Source organism: Stegostoma tigrinum, chromosome 2, assembly GCF_030684315.1.
Source record: "Stegostoma tigrinum isolate sSteTig4 chromosome 2, sSteTig4.hap1, whole genome shotgun sequence".
Taxonomy (NCBI): Eukaryota; Metazoa; Chordata; class Chondrichthyes; order Orectolobiformes; family Stegostomatidae; genus Stegostoma; species Stegostoma tigrinum.
Window position 1 is genome coordinate 54,890,477 of NC_081355.1, and position 20,992 is coordinate 54,911,468.

At 43.3% G+C, this 20,992-nt stretch overlaps 1 protein-coding gene and 1 long non-coding RNA gene across 7 annotated transcripts in view; one reads left to right on the forward strand and one right to left on the reverse strand.

Annotated features, from left to right (window-relative positions):
* LOC125463127 (antizyme inhibitor 2-like) overlaps positions 1-20,672 on the reverse strand; it is a 92,350-nt gene extending 71,678 nt beyond the window's left edge. For 2 of the 6 annotated variants that reach the window (XR_009447134.1, XM_048553912.2), the window contains exons 1-3: positions 13,192-13,309; positions 4,705-4,835; positions 1,221-1,342 (exon numbers count right to left, since the gene is read on the reverse strand). Coding sequence is in view for 5 of the 6 variants with exons in the window: in XM_048553912.2 (XP_048409869.1) it covers positions 1,221-1,313 (93 nt within the window). In the remaining variant the exon portion in view is untranslated. Of the gene's footprint in view, positions 1-1,220; positions 1,343-4,704; positions 4,836-13,102; positions 13,125-13,191; positions 13,310-13,335; positions 13,446-20,555 lie in introns of those variants that run through there. The other 4 variants (XM_048553903.2, XM_059653982.1, XM_059653991.1 and 1 more) reach the window with 4 other exon arrangements.
* Positions 4,484-6,920, forward strand: LOC132210903 (uncharacterized). The gene is made up of 3 exons (XR_009447136.1): positions 4,484-4,595; positions 4,766-4,911; positions 6,257-6,920. It is a non-coding gene; the product is annotated as an uncharacterized LOC132210903 (long non-coding RNA).
* Positions 20,673-20,992: the final 320 nt, after the last annotated feature.

Sequence of the window (20,992 nt, forward strand, 5' to 3'; positions counted from 1 at the left end):
CACTGATTCTATTTTCACAAGAACTAACAAATTAATTTATTTTGAACAAGAACCGAAATTTCTGGACAGACTCAGTAGATCTGGCAACATCTGTAGGAAGAAAGGTTCTGATGAAGAGTCACCGGACTCAAAAAAATCAACTTTGCTTTCTTCCAGGATATTCAGGCCAGGATTTCATTTATAGCTCGGAATTTTTGGCATTAATTATTCTCAATAAATATCATCATGTTCAGGGTTTAGTTTGATTATAAAAAGTTAGTTCTTAATTTTTTTAGTTAGTCCAGGCTCACTCCTCTTTTCAAATGCCATATGGGCCATCAAAATTCGTGAATAGTCACTTCCATGTCAACCATCATTTTTGGATTTAGAGGTTTGTTTTTAAGCTGGATGACCTTCTTGCTGCCACCCATCCCCATTTATATGTGGACCAGTACTGATACACAGTGGTTTGCCTGCACTTAAGTTGGGCTCTGTCTCAGCCAACCAGCCCTGGAATCAGACTTCAGTCTGAAGACTTGTGGCTCAGAGGCAGGGAAGTGACCCAGGTAACCACTACAGTTCTAGTTCCTTTAATTTAAATATAAAGCTCAATACTGTAATTTATTGAATGCAGTCGTTATACTGATATGTGTAGGCACTACATTTTTAACAGGAAAAGGGATGATATAAAAAGAGTCAGGAACTATGCTGTTATATGGATATAAAGATATAATCTCCAGAGTGCCAAATCAAGACCAGCAGTCAGTGTACCAAACTGCACTGTTCCAAATACATGGAGAGTTCTGGAGAAATACACTTGATATCAGCTTCAATATTTGTGTCCAGCAGTGTGACTATTTCAACCTTCTCCCATAAGACATAACACAAATTGTCAGGTTGATTGGACCACTGTTCAGAAAGGTCCAGAATTTTTTGAACAGCTTTTTGGTTGTATTGAACTAATGAAATGAATTACTTTGAAAAAGTGCTGATACTGTGTGTAGAAAAACATTTACTTTCTCTATATTTACCTTCTCATCAACTTGGTGTCAATCTCTGAAATATCAAACATTGAAGAATCTGATTCAATTTACATATATTGTCAGGTTAACACCAAGTCTCTATCACCAGAATTTCAGATGTCTCTATACAGTTAAAAGAATACAATCAACTTTCTGATTATGTCCGACAATGAAATCCAGTACTTGACTACCGGGAATTACCATGGTATCAACACTCACCGTAAGCATTTGCTCTTTGATCTTCTGATCAATGACATCCATTACAGTGGCACCTTTCTCCAAAATGACAAATTTGTCATCATTGCTTTCCATTTCTCAGCTTGTGAAGGCTTGAGTTCAAACTGTAAAAGAAACACATGTTTTGAAAAATGCAAAAACATTAGAAATACAAAAAAGGGGAACAGAAGTAGATTTATACTAAGCATCCAGCTTCACATTCCAGATAAATCTCCTCACCTCCCACTGTTCAATGCTTTATACAGATTGCAATGCATCTTTGCTCTCGAATAGTTTAAGAAACATGTTGCTGTCTTCTCTACCAGAATATATAATGTTACACAGAAGTATTTCAGACATTAAATAGTTACATGAGGGCTTAATATCTCCTCTCTACATCCATGGAGTCTGTACCAAACAATTTGTGTCGTCCTATTACGTGGATTAAAGGGACACTGGGAGTGTTGGATGCCAGAGGACACAGATAAAAAGAGTGAGGCAGGGTATCCTGAGCACGAAAGGCATGTGAGAAATAAAGACTAAAAAGAGGTTGAAAATTCTCGGGCAAAAACTGGTAATAATAAATAGAAGCAGCAGACATAGTCAGGAGGGAATCTGGAAGAATGGCAGAGAAGGACTGTGGAAATGCCCATTGTATCCAGCCTAGTCCATTCTGCAGATTGTGTTTTAGCAAAAAGACAGAGGCAATTGGTAGTGTTCATAAGTGAAAAAGAGAGATAGTGAGACCGACTCTCTGTTACTTCACTGAGCCTTGTAGAAACTTAAGTCTTTGGAGTTTGGTTTGAATGCACCCTCGTTTGTCAGTTGCTAAATGTCATCTTGTGCAATTTGTGTGTTTTTGTCCCCCGGGGATCGATATTTGGGAATGCTTTGAAGTTGGTTTGCATTTTGGGCACGTATGATGATTTAAAAGTGTGTTGCGCCTGTGGATGTATGGGATATGAACGGTTCATGTAATGCCTGTTTAAGAAACTGTCAGTGATTGTACAAAGCAGAAGTCTGCAACAAAATGTTGCTTAAATAAGTTGGTTTGTCAAGCTTGGTAAAAATTAACATTTTTAGAATTGGTTCTGTGTTGTGTTTGGACTTGGGTAAATTTTAATTTCAGAAAGTACAATGTTTGGAATTTCATTCACTAGCCAGAAATGAACTTCAAAAAAACTGTTTTAGCACGAGTGAATCTTTAATTCCGCAGGGTAAGATTTGTTCATTGAAAAGGTACTGTGATGTGAAAGCGTGCAAATAATAGGAAATTAAGAATCTTGGAAGTACAATTCTGTTTGAGCAAAATTCTAATGTTACGTTCTATAAACTGAGAAAGCTGATAAACGAGTTAGAAGCCAGAGGGGAAGTGATGACCTAGTGGTATTATTGCTGGACTGTTAATCCAGAGACCTGGATAATGTTTTGGGGACCCGGGTTTGAATTCCACCATGGCAGCTGGTGGAATTTGAATTCAATAAAATATCTGGAATTAAGAATCTAATGGTGACCATGAATCCATGATCAATTGATGGAAGAACCCATCTGGTTCACTAATGTCCTTTAGGGAAGGAAATCCGCCATCCTTACCTGATCTGGCCTACATGTGCGTCCTCACCCACAGCAAAGTGGTTGACTCTTACTGCCCTCGAGGCAATTAGGAACGGGCAATAAATGCTGCCTAGCAGAGACACCCTCATCCCATGAATGAATAAAGAAAAAATAAATTCAAAAAACAGTTACTGTTAAAGGGGCAAGACAGATCTTTGGACTATTTAACTATTGCAGAAGCTTTGTAGAAAGGTACAGTGAACAAGCCAGCCCCCTCCAAGACCTTACCAAAATGGGGGTGGGCTGGCACAGAGAAGATTGACTGGGGACCTGAGCAGGAGACGGCTGCTGTCAGGATCAAACAAACACTGGCCTCTGCACCAACATTAGAAGGGCTTTCTATGAAATGCATGTTTGGAGACGGGGTGTGGAAGTATTATGATGGTGAGTCTCGGAGAGGGTGGGCTGTGGTTAATTTGCAGGGGGAGTTTTTAGCAGAAAGAGAATAGAAGGATGTCACTCCGCCTAGGTAGCTGAACTGAAAGTGCCTACTGCAACCCTGAAGTTAGGGAAAGAACAAAGTGTTAGCATCCCACAGACAGGAAGTGCCTTTGATCTGATCCATGATGGCATAGGCAAAGCAAGGTCACGTTACTTCAAGTGTTAGTATAATTCAGCATGATACCTTAGTCAAGGCCCTCGTGGCCACAGTGACTAAACCAAAGAAAGCGGCAGTGATTAAAGTAAAAGCACACAGAAATATTCAGATACGTGAGTAGAGAGGGAACGACTGCGCAGATAGCGCAGCAAAAAGCAGTGGTAGAACCGCAAGTGATAACATAGCAACTATGAGAGAACAAGAAGTCAAAGATGATGAACAGAACATGTTAAATTTGCAAGTAACAGCTAGTTCAGAGGAAGAAGCAGCACGGATTAAAGACAGGGCAGCATTAGGAGCAGATAAGTGCAGAAAGGAAGGCAAAGTGGTGGCTCCCACATTCTGCCAACCGACCGTACAGAATGTTTACCATAGATTAGCGCACATAGACAGGGATAAAATGATACTAATTGCTGGTGGTGGAAAGGGATGTGGAGAGAGATAGCTAAATGTTGCCAGAGATGCACTGCAGGGAATTAAAATTAAAATGAGCCATCAGCTCCGCCCACGGGGACCATGGGAACATATTACAGGATCACTCCCACAAAGTTAGAGTTAGAAGTTCCGTCTGGCTGCGGTCCAACAGGTACAAAGGATTGGACTGCAACCTCAGTGGCAAATAAATTGGCAGCTGAAATAATACCTGTATCAGGAGGGTTACCTTACAACTGTACTCAGACCAAGGAACCTACTCCACTAGCAAGTGCCTGAAGGAAGCATGTAAACTCTCGGGAATAACTCCAAGGTATCATATCCCCTACCACCCATGCAGTTTGGGTACAGTAGAGAGAATTAACAGAATGCTGAAAAATGGTATGACCAAGGCAGTGATGGGAGAAGAGGTTAAATGGACCCTTTCCCTATCAGCCATAACACCTTCGAGGGCCACAGGACTAAGAACCTTTGAGCTCGTGACAGAACAAGCAATGATCTTCCCCAAGACCTAATAATGGGGGAGGCAGAGCTGACAAACAGCAAGGGACAGGTCTGGGATTACATGAAATCCCCGTCAGCATCTGCACATACTTCACCAACAGCACGAGACCAGCAGCTTGTCAAGGACTGGAAGTCAGAAAGGCACGCAGGACGAACAGAAATGCCAGCCATTGGTGAAAATAATCGCTAGCAAGGGAGCATTGTCCCCTCGATGGGATGGACCTCATGAGGTAATATTAACAGGTAACAGAAGCGCGCTTCTTAATGACAATGGAATCGGTAAATGGAGACATCCTGCACAGCTAAGGGTTTATAAGGGTTAATAGTTAACAGTCCAACCTGCTAGTCTGGTATTCGTTCTCTCATGCTCTGTCTCTCTTGATCTCTCTCCCACTTGCAGGTTTTAAAGGGCTGTCTTCTGTAATCACCAACAAACAGCAGGAACAGGATCCTTCACCCCCGGAAGGGAACTGGAATAGATTAAATTTGCATATATGTGACGTATGCATGGTGGAAACTGTAATTAAGAATATTGCTGAAATTATAGTGAGTATGAAAGCGCTAATCCTCTGTGGGCTTCGTTTAACTCTGATCCCATCATAGGCTGAGGGGCGAGTGGAAAAGAGAGAGTTGATTGCGAACACCTTTTTACACCTATCTAACGCATATGCAAGAAAGCATAACATGTCCAGTTGCAGGGTCTGTACACATATCCCCATACATTCTAAGGGGGGGATATATACCTGCGGGCCATTCGTGTTTAACACCTCGTACCTAGCTGAATGGGTAATGAGGAAGAATAGTTCCTTACAGGGTGTTAGAGATGGGCAACATACCAATGGTGGGAGGTACCTCGTAAATACTGATCGAGATACAGCACAATGGAAATCAAAATCATCAGATTTTAACCTAACTACTTTTGCAGGACAGAACCAACTCAACTACAAGACTTCATGACCACCCCTCCCCCACTTCCTCACATTGACTTATATGTCAGGATTAGGGAGACCTGATAGCTTGAACTGCGTGACAAGTGTTGAAAATCAGAGAAAAGGAATGCCCAGGGGATTTCGTAACTCTACCCAGAATTACGACATCTCCACCTCTCCCTGGACCCATCAGTATGCCCTTCTTGATCAAGGGAACCCAAATGCATCTCTCCTCACACAGGGTGGCCCTAGCCTTTTGACCTTCAAGAACCACACGAGTAAAGAAATGTTCCAACAACGCTGGTACCCTGAGATGATCACCTGATTCACCCTATTCAACAGCACTTACATTGTGTGTGAACACAGACCCTTTGCCTGGCCATTACCATCCTGGACATAGTCATGTTACCTGAGCTATATGGTACCATTTATGTACCACACAGCATCCCTCTTATAGGAGGTGCAAAGTCAGAACAAATGCGTGCTCTCAGAAACAGAAAGGTTCTTCACCGTGTTGATACCTGGGTACAATATAGCCAAGTTCACCACAGAATCTATCAGTATGGCTGCAGCCTTAGAACAAGTGGCCAATGATACCTCACAAGCTGTGAGCAAGAGAAATGCAGAAATGGTCACCATATGAACTATGGCATTGCAGAACTAAATTGCCCTTGACATGGCACTAGCTGCGAAAGAGTGTACATGTGCCCTCATTGGAATGGAGTGCTGTATGTATATCCCCCATAACTCAGAAAAAATTAATGATTTGGCTGACCATATCCAAAAAGAAATGAACAAACTCAAACAATCCCTATCTTTGACCCTATGGAGTTGAGCAACAGAGTGGCTGGGAACCCAGGGGATCTCCATAGCCCAGGGATTAATAATTTTTGTTGTCATACTATGCCTGTGTTAAGTCATCTTTTATCTTGTTAAATGTGTTGTGGCCACATTATTGAAAGTACGACTGGGAAAGGGCCATGGACCAAGGCAGGTATCCTGAATATGCACCACCAAGTCAACAGACAACTACTGGAATGATAAAAGGAAATGACCAGTGTATCGAATGATGAGAAGACGATCATGAATGTGGCTTCACTGAAGGAGGAATACTTTTTGCTTGCTTACAAAATCGCAGACTAAGCAAAACTAAAGAGCCTGCTCGCACAGGGAAACATAATAGGACCTTCGAACAAGATGACTCCGAGGATCAAATTGAAGCAACTGAAGTAGCTGTATAATTTTACATGTTATAACCAACTTTACAACATAAATTAACCTTACAGCAATTAGTTAAAACTAACTGTCATTTGTACATTTACATATATAATTCAGACAGTGATAATTATTAAAGGAATAACTGAATTTGATGAAGATAAGTACATGAAATGCAATTTAAGCTGCCCTTAGAAATAAACAAGCCTGAGACAGATCCAAAGGAGTACAGCTGGTAACTTTGGAATGCAAATGAACAGGATGCATAGAAAGATCCCAAAGCCTAGGGACTACAATGTCTGGTAAACGCCACAAACCGTGGGAACCTAGGGCTGTCAATCAGAATGCCCATCATTGATTGGCATCACGTTGGGTGGGGTATGTGGATTAAGGGGGATCTTTGTAATAGAAAATATATAAAACTGCTGCATTTCATTGTAAAGGTCAGAGAATGCCATTGATCTCTCTTCTGATCTGAGTCAAAAATTAAGGGAAAGATTTCTTTCTCACATTGAGGTCAGATTTGGGGAAGGTCCTTTAGCCCTCTCCCTACATCAATCGGTTATTGCTTAAAGTTTTCCGCTTGCCTGAATCCTGCTTGCCTCCTGAGTCTTTGTGTCGTGCCGGGGGATACGTGATATCAGGCTGGTAAATCTATAGCTCCCCATTTATTCCCTACTTCCTTTCTTAAACAGTGAGGTGCATTGCCAGACTTTTAACCCATAAGCACCGTTGCAGAATAAATAGAATTTTGAGGGATGGTCACAGATGCATTCATTAGCTCTGTAGCCATCACTTTCAGCAGAGTAGGGTGAAGGTCATTTGGTCTCAGCAATTTTTAATTTTACTTTCCATTCATTTCTCCAATGTGACTCTCTTAGAAATATTAATTATTGAGTTCTACACTTTCATTAGGCCCTCCAATGTTAACTTTTTCAGAGAGACTTTTTCAGCTGCGTCCTCCATTTTGTTAGCTAAGTGGATGGTTTCTCATGATGAGGCCTCAGAAGATTGCTGTACCTTATCAAACTCATTAAACCCCTACCATACCCTTATGTTTCCAATTCATATTGTCCAGGCTGCAGTTCAGAACTGTCATCAGGAAACAAATCGAACTAGTTTGACTTTACCAGATGGCACCAGTCACTGTGCTGATGTATTTGTGGTGCATGGCAGAGAGATCCCACACAAGTTGCCTATCACTCCCTGGAAGGAGCCAACAGCACGGAGGTTCACAGCAGCTTCACTGAAACCTTGCAAGGAGGTCTACCCACTTCCGCTGCCCTCAAGTTCCAATCCAGCATCTGACACAGTTCCATCATAGTGTCCTTGCACATCCAGAACCTGCATCAATACAACACCTCACTTAAACCCAGAAAATGGAGCCTGAGCCAAAAAGCTCTCGTTTTCTTGCAGACCCTGTGAGGCTGTGACCTGTCCCTAAGTTGGTCTCGTGGCAGCCTCCAGCTGCTCCAGGAATTGCCATTAGCTCTGGTCCTCCAGCATCTATCCTCACCTTCCCATTAGGTCAGCCACAACGACCAACATCCCACCAGTGGCTGGGCACAGGTCTCTGGCTAGAAATGACTACTTTAGCGACAGACAAATCAAATGAGGTTCAGAGATGATTCATTTGGCTGCACCCTCATCCTCAGCATTTCATCCAGAATGTACCAGAAGTGTGGCACATCATGGCAAATGCATGCGGGTAGGCATTAAGTGAAGGAGGGCTAGATGAGTCAGCAAGCAACCCTGAGGAACAGCCTGAAAATCTGAGCTAGATTCCCATGGCCTGTGCACAGAGTCTTTGCGGCATGTTTTTAACGCTAGGCCCAAGTCTCCACTTTATTGCAACACAATTCTTCTGAAGAGACTTGCAAAGAGATGGGATGTGGATGTCATGATGGTTGAGAGGGTTCAGCAAATGTCAGAATCCAATAGCATCTTAGGAGCTTTGTTACCTCGGATTTTCCAGCATCTGCACTTCCCATTATCTCTGATCAGAATCTAATAGCCTTTGGATGAGGGATGTATGTGGTTGGTGCCCATGGATCATGTTCTGACATGCAGCTTGGTGCTGAGCATGAAGGCATCTCACAGCCAGTAGTGAGCTGGTACCTGCTTCGACCTAAATTCTCACCATTTAGTACGTTCACGGTGTTTGGTAAGACAGGAAACTGAATATTAATGAGACAAATTGTGGCATTAACAAGGCAATAAACAAGAGATAATACCCATAATTGGCACCTTATTACTATCCAGCGAGAAACTTGCCTTGTCTCTTGGCAAATGTATAAAAGATGCTGCAAGTGTCTGGTGAGCAGAATATCACAGATAAGAATGTTTACACTTTCTCAAATTCTATACTGCTTACGTATTCATAATATACTGTAAAATTGATGAAACAAAGAACTGCAGATGACAGAAATCTAGAAAGTTGCTCCGCACATCAAGACAAGTAGTTCCTGATTCCTCACGGAATTCTGCCATAAATCTCACCACAGCCTACATCACTTAGGCCCTTGCACAATTCCGATCCTCTTGTCTTCCTCTGTGAAGACTGATGCACAGAATGTATTTACCTTCTCGACCACATCAGCACTTCCTGTCTCTGCCTGTAATGGATCTACAAATATGTTTGCTTATCTTCCTTTTTTACATGCATGTAGAAGGTTATGTAATCCAAGTTTGTATTTTTCAATTTTATATTAATATCCTATCCTCTCTTCCTTTATCAATATCTTCAATGCTAAATTCTAATATGCTTCCGATCTTGAAACTTATAGCTTTTTTGGCAACTTTATACATTTCCTTATAACTAGACTTATCTTTAACTTCCCTCGTTAGCTCTTTTAATTTTCCTGTTGGATATTTTTGTCTTATAACAATTTATGTAATGTTCTTTGCAGATTTGTTGCTGTTCCACCAGCTTACTTTGGGGTTCACCACATCTGCAAATGCCAGCCTGCAACACCCACATCCTACAAATGAATAGGGGAAAAAAAAACATTGCTGCAGATTAAGGAGAGAAATATGAGTAAGAGAGCAACATGGCAAATTAGAATTGCAAGCAACTGGAAGCTCGGGCAGGGCCAAGATGAGGTGTTTCTCAAAGTGGTCACCCAATCTGCTTCAGTTATTTCTAATCCCAGGAGATACATTATGAGCTGCCAGTGGATTATATGAAATGAAGGACAAGTAGACCATTGCTTCCCTTGGAACGTGTGCTCAGAACCTTGTGAATAAGGAGACTGCAAGTAAAATGAAAAGTGTTATAGTTCCTACAGTTACTGGGGCAAATTTCATAGGAGGGGAGAAGTTGTTAGGGACTGATTGGGGAATGGACATGTTGCAAAGAGAACAGTCCCTTTGGAATGTTGACAGTGAAGGGAGAGGAAGATCTATTTGGTGGTGGCATCATTCTGGGAGTAGTAAAAATGACAGAGGATGACCTTTGAATGTGGTCGCGGGTGGGGTGGAAGATGAGCATCCCCCCAGACATCCCCCTTACTTGACGCCGATGCAACTCCACCCACCGCAGGCGCAACTCCGCCCACCGCTGACACCAAAACAACCCCGCCTACCACTGATGACACAACTCTGCCGACAATGCAACTGCACCCACCACCGCAACTCCGCCCACTGCCAAAGCAAATCCGTCCACGGCCTCCACAGCCAGCAGCTCCAGAGGAGACAGCAGCATCGAGCCCTGCCGAGTTTTCACCATCCCCCCAGACGTCCCCCTTACTGAGGACGAAAGTTCAGTCCTCAGTAAAGAGCTCAGCTTTGCCTCCGTCCACCCACACATCAATGAATACCGGTCACGCTTGGATGTTGAGCAGTTTTTCCGCCGCCTCCGCCTCTGCGTTTACTTCTTTAACCGTGAGCTTAACCCTCCCTCTAATGACCCCTTCACCCGGCTCCAATGCACCCCCTCCTCCTGGACACCTAGGCCAGGGCCTCCTATCCTCCCTCGACCTTTTCATCTCCAACTGCTGTCGTGACATCAATCGCCTCAACCTCTCCACCAGCCTCTCACCCACTCCAACCTCTCCCCTGCAGAGCGTGCAGACCTCCGTTCCCTCTGCTCCAATCCCAGCCTCCCTATAAAACCCACAGACAAGGGACGCACAGTTGTAGTATGGCACGCTGACCTCTACCTCGCCGAGGCCAGACGCCAGCTCTCCAACACCTCCTCCTACAGCCCTCTGGATCATGACCCCACCCCCGAGCACCAAACCACCATCTTCCAAACAATCCACAACCTTATCACCTCAGGTGACCTCCCACCCACAGCCTCCAACCTCATTGTTCCCCAACCCCACACCACCCGCTTCTATCTCCTTCCCAAAATCCACAAACCTGCCTGCCCTGGTAGACCCATTGTCTCTGCTTGCTCCTGCCCCACCAAACTCATCCCCACCTATCTGAACTCCATTTTCTCCCCCTTCATCAAGGAACTCCCTACCTATGCTCTCCTTTTTACCATGGACATCCAATCCCTGCACACCTGCATTCTCCCTAAAGGCCCTCCGCTTCTTCCTGTCCTTCAGGCCTGACCAGTCCCTCTCCACTGACACCCTCATCCGCTCAGCCAAACTTGCCCTCCCCCTTAAGAATTTCTCTTTCAATTCCTCCCACTTCCTACAAACAAAGGGGATGGCCATGAATACCTGCATGGGCCCCAGCTATGCCTGCCTCTTTGTAGTTTACATGGAAGAATCCCTCTTTCGTACCTACACTGGCCCTAAACCCCACCTCATCCTCCGTTACATTGATGACTGTATCGGCGCCGCCTCGTGTTCCCATGAGGAGCTTGAACAGTTCATCCACTTTACCAACACCTTCCACTCCAACCTTAGGTTCACATGGACCATCTCTAATACGTCTGTCTCCTTCCTGGACCTCTCTGTCTCCATCTCCGACAACCACCTAGAACCAATATCCATTTCAAGCCTACTGACTCCCACAGCTATCTAGAATATACCTCCTCCCACACACCTTCCTGCAAAAATGCCATCCCCTATTCCCAATTCCTTTGCCTTCACCTCATCTACTCCCAGGATGAAGCATTCCACTGCTGTACACCTCAAATGTCCTTGTTTTTCAATGACCGCAACTTCTCGTCCTCAGTAGTTGAGAATGCCCTCGACCATGTCTCCCACATTTCCCACAACTCATCCCTCACACCCCCTCCCTGCAATAGAAAAAGCCAAAACAGAATCCCCCTTTTCCTCACGTACCACCCCACCAACTTCCATATCCAATGCATCATCCTCTGACACTTCCACCATCTGCAATCTGACCCCACCACCAAAGACAGTTTTCCCTCCCCACCTTCTGGAGGGACCACTCTCTCCGTGACTCAATGTGGGTTTCACAAGCTTCAAAAACTCCCCTCTCCCTACCACATTCCAAAACCAGCCCAGCTCGTCCCTGGCTCCCTAACCTGTTCTTCCTCTCAGCTATCCCCTCCTCCCAACTCAAGCCCCACCCCCATCTCCTACCTACTAACCTCATCCTGCCCCCTTGACCTGTCTGTCCTCCCTGGACTGACCTTTCTTCTCCCTACCTTCCCACCTAGACTCACCTTTACTGGCTCCATCCCTGCCTCACTGACCAGTCTGTCTGCTCTCCACCCATCTTCTCCTCTATCCATCCTCTATCTGCCTGCCCTTCTCTCCCTATTTATTTCAGAACCTCCTCCTGCTCCCCCATTTCTGAAGAAGGGTCTTGGCCCGAAATGTCAGCCTTCCTGCTCCTATAATGCTGCTTGGCCTGCTGTGTTCATCCAGCTCTACACCTTGTTATCCACAATATCCCCGAGAAGATTGAAACACTTGGAAATGACAGACGGTGGTGCTCAAGCCGCAAAACTATGGGAGCTGGTTCCCATCTCACACTCCAAAGCAGAGCAAAGAAATGGTTTTAGCCGTGTGTTACAGATTCAGCAGCAGCCCGTACCAGTCAGCCTGGTGAGTATTCACTGAAAGCAATTGATTTCTCTCTGCTGCTGTACCTTGTCTTCACAACTACCTGTGAGAATTCAGTCACGTCATGAATGTGTAGTCTCGATCTCATACTCTTGACTGCAAACCCTGTTGGTGGCCTATCTTTCTCTCCTGTTCAATTTGAGCCATGTCTCATCCACTTCAACCCTTTCCATGAAACTGCAGCAAGTAAAGAACTCCACTTTGCCCACTCACTGATATATTCATCATTTGTTTATCAGTCTGTCTTCATTCATTCCTTCCTTTCCGGAATTCAGAGTTGAAATATCAGCATAGACTGACACACAAACTAGTTGTCCTGTTTTGACTTTGTCAAAGTATCAAAACAACTGAGGTGCTTGAAGGTAATTTCTCCCAGCCTTTGCCTGAGTCCTGTCTGACTTTGTTTTGGTCTCCCCCCACTGCTCCGGCTCTGTTGTTTCTTTGGCAGGACCCTGAGATTCCAACTCATTTTCTTTGTTTTATTGATTAAAGTTGTTGTCTTATCCACCTAAAATATAGTTACTGAGACCTTGGTCCATAACTCAAGCTGTCATCTTAGCTGTGGCTGTCATTTTGTGCCATCTGAAAAATGTCTTTCACCTGTGCTCCTGCCCCGCGATGTTTCTCAATCCTATGCCACAAAGGTTTCTTGATCTAGCTGCTGCTGAATCTGGATCTGGGTTAATTACCTGGGCTCATTGAGCTGGCAAATCTGGATACTATCAGTTTGTCTTCTTACATCCCGCTGCCTCCAGTTTCATTGCCAGTGGTTCTCTTATCCTGCTGCTAGACAGGTTTCAGCCTTCCTTGTTGTAGGAAATGAAGGTACTCACTTGCTTTATGTGTGCACTCACTTCAACGTGCCAGCTCCTGTAGCCTTATCCTGCTGACTCTGACATTTGATGGATTCTAATGTGATATTGCAGCCAGAGGCAGTTTGTTGGAACAAACAGGTCAACAAGTTTATTGTCCAAGTACGCAATGGGGTCAACAGTCCAACAAGACTGCCTCTTGAACTTCATTTGTGTTACATATTGCCACATCTTATAGTCTGATTGGCTACATAGTTTTTTTTCTGTCCTGTCGTGGGATGCGGGCATCGCTGGCTAGACTAGTATTTATTTCGCATCTTATCCAGTTGAGTCAGCCACATTGCTATGGGTCTGCATTCATACATAGGCCAGATCAACTAAAGATGGCAGTTTCCTTCCCTAAACGGCATTACTGAACCTCGAGCATCGTAATGTGGCAGGAGAACGTGGGCTGAGTACAGAGTTTGAAAATACCCGTACATGTCTGTACATAATGTGTTGTATCGATATGCAGCACCTCACATTTATCATGTTCCAAAGTTGTAAATACCTCCTTGCATCAATGCAGAAGTCTGTGAGCTTCAAATGAATGTTATTGAACTGGCTATCCCTAGGAATGAAGGCATATGTTGTGGAATGAAGGAAGTATTGAAGATGGGCCATGGGAAAGTGAGAGAAGAATCTATAATAAAAACAAAATTTCTGGAAAAGCTCAGCAGGTCTGGGAGCATCTGTGAAGGGAAAAACAGAGTTAATGTTTCGGGTCCTTTGATCCAAAGCATTAACTCCATTTTTCCCTTCACAGATACTACCAGACCTGCTGAGCTTTTCCAGCAATTTTGCATTTGTTCCTGATTTACAGCATCTATAATGCCTGCCTACTAAGTACATCATTCTACCATGCTAAAGATTGGATTACATAGCAGAAACTGAAACATTGATTGAGGAACATTCCTGGGACCCACTATTTATTTAGTCATTTATTGTTACACACCTGATACTACCACCAATTAAATGCCAGCTGAATTGTTTCTTAGAAGACAGCCTAGAATGAGGTTTTCATCGCTGAAGCCACATTTAGCACAATTAGAGGAAATACAAGCCATACAGAAAAACTGTCAAGATAGAAGTAGAATGACAGAAAGAAGTCCAAAGATGAACCAAAAGTTTAAAATGAATGAATATTATCAAGCAATTGTATTGGCTACCTGGAGGAGTAGTGGAAATATGTAGCTTTTGCATTTATTTAGTCAGGATAGTTGGCAATGGAAAGGTCAGGTTTGTACTTGTATGCCATGGTTTGCCTTCAGAGGTCCAGGAAGAAGAAAGGAGTTGCGAAGAATCAAATGATTGTGCTCAATTCAGATTTCAATCAGTCAGACAGGCATATTTGATGAAGTGGTATGTTCAACTTAAAGATTAAAGGCAAAATCAGCTATTTTCCAAGAAACCTTCCCCTCAGTTTCAGACTCAAATAAATGAAGATCCATCCCTAAGTTCTGAAAGTTTGAGTCAAGCAGGGTGGTATCCTCTTAGAAATAGGCTCAGGGAGTTTCTTTTAAAGTTAGGTTTGCAAATAATTGGAAAACAAGAGACGTATTTAAGTTGCTTGAAATTTTCAACATTATGTAACACATTCATTAAGGGGAGAGGAGTGTAGTAGCAGCCTTTTGTATGTATGTTTATACCAGAATAAATGGTTTTGTTCATTTTTGACTTTTCATGCACTGTTGTGGTCTGCTGTGTGAAGACATTTGTCCCTCTAACATATCATAGTGACAATGGCTGCACAGTATGGTGAAAGGAGCTTAAAGCTTAGCTTTTATACATTGGGGGAAACTTTCTTTGCCCCATTCTACAAGCCATTCTAAAATGAATGAATTACTGGAAAATCTTGTGAGAATTGCTCATAATTATTGCAAACAATAATATGACTGGATCAAAATTAATGAACAAAATATCTTTGCTTTCTCTACATGGTAAATATCAAGCTCCCCCTTCAATCTTAAGCTTGGCAAGTATCTTCTTCTGGATTGTAATTAGTTCACACTTGACCTGTCAATATTTATCAAGTTTAGCACTTTGTTTAATGATTCCAAGATGCAGAATTCAGTTTTGGAACGCTGTTGGATACTTGTTATTAACTTCTCCTAATCAAACAAATCAAGCACTTTGGTATTAATAAAATATAAAATTAAAAATCCTGAAACTAAAGGGTAAATACAGGACAAGAGCGTAACATTGCACTGTGTGAAGTTCACGGCTTATACTTCAACAATCTCATGGGTATCATCCGCAGAGCAATGGTTCTCAAAGGATTTAGATATTTTCAAATGAATCAGCAATCACAATACCTTATTTAAATTATACCATAAACTTATTGAACATTATTATTTGTTAATCTGCTGTTAAATGGCTGTGTGAAATATTACAAGGGCTCCCCAGTGTACTGAGTATTAATAGGCAACGTTTAATCCTTGCTTGTGAAAGGTAAACTGAAAAAGCTTAGCAAAAGTTTCTTCTGACCTATTCACTCCAGCACACCTTGCTTCTTGCTGGCATGGGATTGAGTTTGCACATTTCTCTTGAGGACATGAGCTGTGTTTCAGGTGCAATCCTCTTTTGTCTGCCTCCCCATTGCAAGATTCTGAGAGTTTCAGAGGTATTTCCTCTATCTCTGCTGTTTACTGAACTGTCTGAAATAGCACTTAAAAGCTGTCTATCACATGTGGCATTTCATCCAATAGAACACTATTTGTAACAGCAATCTCAGCCTTTGTCTGGATTCAGGAAACCAACATACCCTGAATGTTCCAAATGGGAAATGGTGAATGTTTCAAATTAAGTCATGCACTTCTGGACCCCCAGGAAATCCTGACAAATGCACATGGACACCTCAGTCCCAACAATTTTATCCTGCCTCTCCGACCCTGACCATGTTCACACTCTCTCTCTCACCGTCCATCATCCTGCAGCATTTCTCACCTCCCGCCTGTGCACCCTAACAAGTTCTCACATCCTTCTTCGCCCTCCCAAAAAAGCTCATCTATAACCTGCTGTCTGAACAGTGTTGTTACTTGCCACTTATCAGCCAAAACATGGACATTTAGGCATTGACTCCGCCAGTATCTGAAGAGTCACGAATGGTGCTGAACATTGCACACCAAAGATTGCTCAATCATTGACAAATATCCCCACTTATGACCCTATAACAGAGGGAAGATCGTTGATGAATCATTTGAAGATGGTTGGACCTAGGCAGGAACTCCCACAGACATGTCCTGAAGCTGAGGTGACTGAATTCCAAAAACTACACAAGCTTTTGTGCTGGGTATGGCTCCAACCAACAGAGAATTTGCCCACTGTTCCCTATTTATTCCAGTTTTGCTAAGGTTCCTTGATACCACATTCAGTTGAATGCAACATTGATGTCAAGAGCTGCCACTCTCTTCTCACCTCTGGAATTGTTTGAACCAAGGCTGTAATGAGGTCAGGACCTGAGTGACCCTGGTGGAACCCAAACTGGGCATCACTGAGCAGGTTGTTGCTGAGCAGGTGCTGCTTGATAGCAGTGTTACAAACACCTTCCATCACTACTGATAATTGAGAGTAAACTGATGGGGTGATAGTTGACCAGGGTCTAGGCCTAAAACATCAGCTTTTGTGCTCCTAAGATGCTGCGTGGCCTGCTGTGTTCATCCAGCTCCACACTTTGTTATCTCGGATTCTCCAGCATCTGTGGTATCAATTATCTCTGATAGTTGACCAGGTTGGATTTGTCCTGCTTCTTGTGTTCAAGACATCGTTGGGAATTTTCCACATTGTCAGGTGGATGCTAGTGTTGTAGCTGAACTGGAGTAGATTGCCTAGGGATGCAGTAAGTTCTGGAGCACAGGTTTTCAGTACTGTTGATGGAATGTTGTCAGGGCCCAAAGCCTTTGCAGTATCCAGTGCCTGCATCTGTTTCTTGATATCACATGGAGTGAATCAAATTGGATGAACACTGGGATCTGTGATGCTGAGGATCTTTGGGGGAGGCCAAGATGGATCACCCACCTGTCACTTTTGGCTGAAGATTGTGGCAAATTCCTTGGCCTTATCTTTTGCACAGACATTCTGCGTTCCCCTATTATTGAGGACTGGACTGATGTGGAACCTACCCTCCAGTGAGTTATTGAACTGGTAATCAGCCGCAAGTTTCCTTGCCCATGTTTAACATGATGGCATAAGACTTCATGGAGTCTGGGGTCAATGTTGAGGACCCCTATGGCAGCACCATCCTGACTTAGGATCATTAGCTGCCATTTCCACCAGCTGTAGCGGGATGCCAGCACCAGACACATATTCTCCTCCCCCACCTTGTTGTCTTTCCACAAAGACAGATTCTTCTGGGACACCCTGGTCCACAACCTCGTCATTCCCAACAATCCCCAACAGCCCCATGGGAATTACACTGCAACTACAGAAGGTGTAACACCTGCCCATTTACTTCCTCCCTCCTCAGTATCCAAGGGCCCAAACGCCCCTGCCAAGTGAAACAGTGCTTTACCTGCTCTTCACTCAGTCAAGTCTACTGCATTCACTGCTCACAATGTGGTCTTCTCTACATCAGGGTAATGAGGTGTAAAGTAGGTGACCGCTTCACCGAACATCTCCATTCTGTCTGTAATAAAGACCCTGATTGCCTGCCACTTCAACACACCAGCTTGTTCCCTGGCCAACAGACTTGCTGCAGTGTTCCAGTGAAGGTCAGCACAAGCTAGAAAAACGACATCTAATTATCCAATTAGGAACTCTACGGTCTTCTGGACTCAATATCATGTTCAGCAATTTTACAGCTACAGGCACATTCTACCGTGTTCTTTCCCTGACCCCCAAATGCCAAGCCTCATTATCACGTGGTCTGCTATTCCACACAACCCATTGTTAGCTACTAACTCTTCCCAGTATTAGCTATTCATTCTCCTAGGCTGATTGTTATCCACTCCCATGCCTATCCAACTGTTCTTCTCTCTCTTTGGGCTCATTCTCTACCTATTCTAACCTCTCCCCCAACCGTATCTTCTGCATAAACAACATATTTTTCCTAGCTACCATACGTTCTGAGGAAGAGCCACTGGATCAAAACGTTAACTCTGGTTTCTCTCCACCGATGCTGGAAGGTCTGTTGAGTTTTTCCAGTAATTTTGTTTTTGCTCCCTCCTGACTGTTTACCTTAGTGCCACTAGGTCTGCAGGGATGGTGATGGTATTGTGTGGAATGTTTTGTGCAAGCTATGATTCCATGTGTATGACGATACCAGGCTATTGGTTGACTAATCTACAAGGCAGCACTCCCAATTTTGGCACTAGCTCCTGGGCGTCAGTCAGGGCATCAATAATGATGGCGTGCAGAATTGACAGAGCTGTGTCCCATTGTCATCTCTGACAGGTGATCATTCTGGTTTTATATTTTTCCCTCCCTAGCTGTTGAGACAACTGAGTGGCTTCCTCAGCCATTTCAGAGGGTAATTGAGAGATAAGATTACTGTGGGTGTGGAGTCACATGAGAAGAGTTTAACACGGACCAGGTGATAAGTTTGCTTAAAGTCCACATAGTTGGGCCACGTAGGCCATTTTATATCAGCAGCTTGTGGGTCTTTTACTCCCTGAAATATTACATTCCTGGGAGTCAGCTACATTTGAATTGCTGCTTCTTCAATTTTACTGTTAAGTGTTACACATTTAAACATGACCAGAGCTTATTCCACAGTTGTGGCAATGTATTTTAGCTTTAAAGCCACACTGTACTTGCTATGCAGTAACTTGAATTGTTAAATCTTGGTAATTTCCCTCAAGCCTGGATCTAAATTTCTGGGTTTTAGATTTATCATGTCTCTCCAAACACCTCCGATTACTTGTTATTCTATAGAATTCAAATTTCCTGAAATGTTTGTTTCAAAATCCGAACGAACAACATTTAAAATTAAAATAAATCCCCCACCCATTCTCTTAACAACTGTGACAGGAACCCGAATCTTTAAACCCTTAAACTTTACAACACATTTTTAACCCCAAGGTCGGTCCAACGCAGTGCAGAATTTGTTATAATTTGTCTAACAACTTGTTTAAAAAATCCATTTGTTTCACACAGAGATGAAAAGGCTGAGCACATGCTGCTGAAAAGAGATGAAAGCTGAGAAATGAACAGTGACAGCAAACTGCTTTAAAACCGCATCCACAATATCCCCGAGAGGATTGAAACACTTGGAAACAACAGACGGTGACGCTCAAACCGCAAAACTATGGGAGCTGGTTCCCATCTCACACTCCAAAGCAGAGCAAAGAAATGGTTTTAGCCGTGTGTTACAGATTCAGCAGCAGCCCGTACCAGTCAGCCTGGTGAGTATTCACTGAAAGCAATTGATTTCTCTCTGCTGCTGTACCTTGTCTTCACAACTACCTGTGAGAATTCAGTCACGTCATGAATGTGTAGTCTCGATCTCATACTCTTGACTGCAAACCCTGTTGGTGGCCTATCTTTCTCTCCTGTTCAATTTGAGCCATGTCTCATCCACTTCAACCCTTTCCATGAAACTGCAGCAAGTAAAGAACTCCACTTTGCCCACTCACTGATATATTCATCATTTGTTTATCAGTCTGTCTTCATTCATTCCTTCCTTTCCGGAATAGATCTTCCACAAGAGTTGAAATATCAGCATAGACTGACACACAAACTAGTTGTCCTGTTTTGACTTTGTCAAAGTATCAAAACAACTGAGGTGCTTGAAGGTAATTTCTCCCAGCCTTTGCCTGAGTCCTGTCTGACTTTGTTTTGGTCTCCCCCCACTGCTCCGGCTCTGTTGTTTCTTAGGCAGGACCCTGAGATTCCAACTCATTTTCTTTGTTTTATTGATTAAAGTTGTTGTCTTATCCACCTAAAATATAGTTACTGAGACCTTGGTCCATAACTCAAGCTGTCATCTTAGCTGTGGCTGTCATTTTGTGCCATCTGAAAAATGTCTTTCACCTGTGCTCCTGCCCCGCGATGTTTCTCAATCCTATGCCACAAAGGTTTCTTGATCTAGCTGCTGCTGAATCTGGATCTGGGTTAAGTACCTGGGCTCATTGAGCTGGCAAATCTGGATACTATCAGTTTGTCTTCTTACATCCCGCTGCCTCTAGTTTCATTGCCTGTGGTTCTCTTATCCTGCTGCTAGACAGGTTTCAGCCTTCCTTGTTGTAGGAAATGAAGGTACTTACGTGCTTTATGTGTGCACTCACTTCAACGTGCCAGCTCCTGTAGCCTTATCCAGCTGACTCTGACATTTGATGGATTCTAACGTGATATTGTAGCCAGAGGCAGTTTGTTGGAATAAACAGGTCAACAAGTTTATTCTGCAACTACATAATGGGGTCACAGTCCAACAGACTATTGACAAACATGTTCTGTTGAACTCTAATCTTATGGAACACCAATTTGCCTAAAAATGCAACAGGTGTATTTTCTAATGTTTGTGGTTCTGCCACATTAACGATTTGCATGAGCCAGCATTTGACATTTTGTTATCTCTGTGATACTGCTAAACATCATCTGAAAGTCCTGCAGCTTTGTAAGCTTAGCATTCTGTAGTCATACTGGACACTGCTTGTGCTTGTGAGGTTTTTGCTGTTGCATAGCTTTGACACTGACATTTTGT